The sequence below is a fragment of the Colobus angolensis genome, unplaced genomic scaffold (genome assembly GCF_000951035.1).
Source record: "Colobus angolensis palliatus isolate OR3802 unplaced genomic scaffold, Cang.pa_1.0 Scaffold1, whole genome shotgun sequence".
Lineage (NCBI taxonomy): Eukaryota > Metazoa > Chordata > Mammalia > Primates > Cercopithecidae > Colobus > Colobus angolensis.
In genome coordinates, this window is record NW_012110918.1 from 10,851,795 (window position 1) to 10,854,890 (window position 3,096).

Consider the following 3,096-nt stretch of genomic DNA (forward strand, 5'->3'; position numbering starts at 1 on the left):
TGCCTGGCTAGTTTTTGTAATTTTAGTAGGAACGGGGTTTCACCATCTAGGCCAGGCTGGACTTGAACTCCTGACCTCGTGATCTACCCACCTCAGCCCCCCAAAGTGCTGGGATAACAGGCGTGAGCCACCATGTCAGGCCCCAGGGGAATTCTTTAAGCAAAGAAGTGGGGAGAGCTCTTCAGAAGGAGGCATAGGTGAGACCTGGAGGGTGGCTGAGCAAATATCCCAGACTCCAGTAGTTCCCTGCCACCACATGCCCCTAAGTTCTCTTGTAGCCTGAAGATTCTTCCTGCCCAGGCCAGAGGAGGTTTTGTGTTTCTTCCCCTCCTCTCATTCAGCAAGTATCTGTTGAGTATCTGCTGGGTGTCAGCCACAATTCCTAGTGCAGCAGAAACAAAAATAAAATCCCCGCTGTCAGGGAACACAGGGTTTAGTTGGGGGGAGGCCTGGTAGCACTGGCCTAACTTGATCTCTGTCCCCCAGGGTTGCTCCTGGACGCCACCAACAACTTCAGCTATGTTTTCTTCATGTCCAGCTTCTTCCTTATCTCAGCTGCCCTCTTCATGGGTGGCAGCTTCTATGCCCTGCAGAAGAAGGAGCAGGGCAAGCAGGCTGTCGTGGCAGATGCCTTCGAGCAGGATATTTTCTTGGAAGCCAAAGACGGTCCTGGGAAGCAGCAGTCCCCTGTGATCATGTATGTAACCAGCGTCTAAGACCCAGGGGTCACCTGTGTGACCAGCGTCTGAGTCCTGGGGTCACTGAGTGAACACCGTCTCAGCCCAACCCAGGAGGGGGACCTTCAGCTCCTTCACCAGGGGCTTGCGTGAAGAGCAGCCCAGGATGCCCGGGCTGTCCAGGCTCTGCAAGCTGGGACTCTGCCAGGAACTGGGACCTTGGAGGATGGCCTCTGAAGATGCCCTGAAAAACTTTTTTTTTTTTTTTTTGAGGCGGAGTTTTGCTCTTGTTGCCCAGGCTGGAGTGCAGTGGCACCATCTTGGCTCACCACAACCTCTGCCTCCCAAGTTCAAGCGATTCTCCTGCCTCAGCCCCCCAAGTAGCTGGGATGACAGGCATGCACCATCACTCCCGGCTAATTTTGTCTTTTAGTAGAGACGGGATTTCTTCATGTTGGTCAGGCTGGTCTCAAACTCCCGACCTCAGGTGATCTGCCCACCTTGGCCTCCCAAAGTGCTGGGATTACAGGCGTGAGCCACTGCGCCTGGCCAGAGAAACCCTCTTCTAACAACTAGCAGAATCCAGGAGCAGGCCCTCCCAACTTTTTTCCTTGGGCACCCAGGGTACTCGGGGCCCACGAAGCTGGGTCTGAACCCTGCTCAGGTTTGTCCCGGCCGGCTCAGCGCAGCTGGCTGTGTGTTGCTGCTCCTACAGCTGAACGCGCTGGACCTTCTCATACAGCCTGGATACCTCCATCATTTCTTTATCTTTTTCTGGCCTCCAGACAGTTCTAAAGAGCTCACCTTCCTCCAGGTTCCTCCTGCCCTGTTCTTCCCAAGTGACCCAGCCCTCACCTGTAGGGCAGCCAAGGCTGGTGGTGCAGCTGCCCCCACGAAGGTCACTGGACCTCGCACCGATGGTGAGAGGCAGTGCAGAGGTCCAGACTGAGGAGCTGGCTGGCTGGATAGGGACAGATTAAAGGTTGAGTGGCACGCCCATCCTGGCGCCTGCGTGGAGAACAGGAGGAGGGCCCCTGGCTTGGATCCTAAAGTCTGAGGGCCCCCCTGCATCTCAGCAGGACCCACTCTATCTAGGGGCTTCCTCCTTCCTTTCCCCACCCTGTCTCCTTGGCAGGGAGGATTAGTGCTGGCTGGGGGAAGCCAGATATTTGACTGACAGAGAGGAAGGCTTGCCAGGCAGCCCGAAGACTGCTATGAAAATGGGGCTGCTTTTGCAAGAGAAGTTCTTTACTCCCCATTCCTGTCCTCTGGAGGCCCCTTCTCCCTGCCGTGTTAGAGGTGTCAACCCTGGGGTAAGTGGCTGGCTGGACTCACCCCTGCTGCCTGTACACCTATGCCTGTGACCTGGAGGTCTGAGCTCCCCCCACACACATTTTACTGGTGCCTTTCACTGAAGTCACCACCCAGGGGCTGGCTGTCATCAGCCCATTCTTGTCCCAGCAGGGTACCGAGGGAATGAGAAAACAGAATGTGTTTGAATTATACACAAAAATGTTCCCTGCAGCAGGTCATAAACTCTGTGAACTAATGAAGCTGAAAAACAGGGCTGGAGTACATTTGCCCTCACCCTTCCTTTCCTCCCAGCTCAGCAAGGGGTGCTCAGGTTCAGGATGTTGTTTGTTGATTCAGGCTCAACCAGGCTCTGGCAAGAAAACCTTATCAGGAGATTTTATTTTCATGAACGGGTGCCAGTCTTCCCGCCTGCCATGTCCAGCTGGCGTCAATAAGCATCTTTGGGATGTCCTGCCTCCTCCAGGACCGGCCATGAGTGCCTCTTATGGCCAAAGGCAGTACTGCAGGCCAAGCAAAGGGCTCTGGGCTGGAATAGCCCTACCGGAGTGCCTTGGACTCCGCCACTATCAGCCATGTGACTTTGGGCAAATTGTTGACCACCTCTGAGCCTTGAAAAAGTAGCAGGTTACTTTGTTAGAGCAAAATAATAAAATTTAATTTTAAAAAAGAAGATGTAGGAGGTTTGTCTGGATGAGCTAGTCTCTTCCAGTTGAAAAGTCGGACTCGGTGAGCGTCCAGAAGACCCCACTGCCTTCTGGCTCCCCACCCAGTCTTACACTTGGCAGCCATCAATAGCACATGCTCTGAAGGGAGAGTGCTTGCATGGACTTTGCCAAATCCTGTCTCCTCCATCTCAGTTGAATGGAAAAGGAGGGAGGTGGGGCTGGTAGATAGGTGCTTTTGGTGCCAGTATCCACCAGGTTTTGTGTGCATCCCGTAATGAGCCCACTTCCTGAAAACATTTAAAGAAAAAAGATATCAGCTGGAGATGGTAGTGCGCACATGTAATCCCAGCTACTCGGGAGGTTGAGGTGGGAGGATCACTTGAACCTGGGAGTTTGAGGCCAGCCTGGGCAACACAGCAAGACCCTGTCTCTTTAAAAAA

General features: G+C 53.8%; 1 protein-coding gene across 1 annotated transcript in view; it reads left to right on the forward strand.

Annotated features, from left to right (window-relative positions):
- The window catches only part of SLC16A5 (solute carrier family 16 (monocarboxylate transporter), member 5), a 19,252-nt gene extending 16,168 nt beyond the window's left edge, over nucleotides 1-3,084 (forward strand). Inside the window, 3 exon segments of the mRNA XM_011942022.1 lie at nucleotides 487-695; nucleotides 2,382-2,433; nucleotides 2,436-3,084. Of these exon segments, the coding sequence (XP_011797412.1) occupies nucleotides 487-695; nucleotides 2,382-2,433; nucleotides 2,436-2,569 (395 nt within the window). The 3' untranslated portion in view covers nucleotides 2,570-3,084.
- Nucleotides 3,085-3,096: the final 12 nt, after the last annotated feature.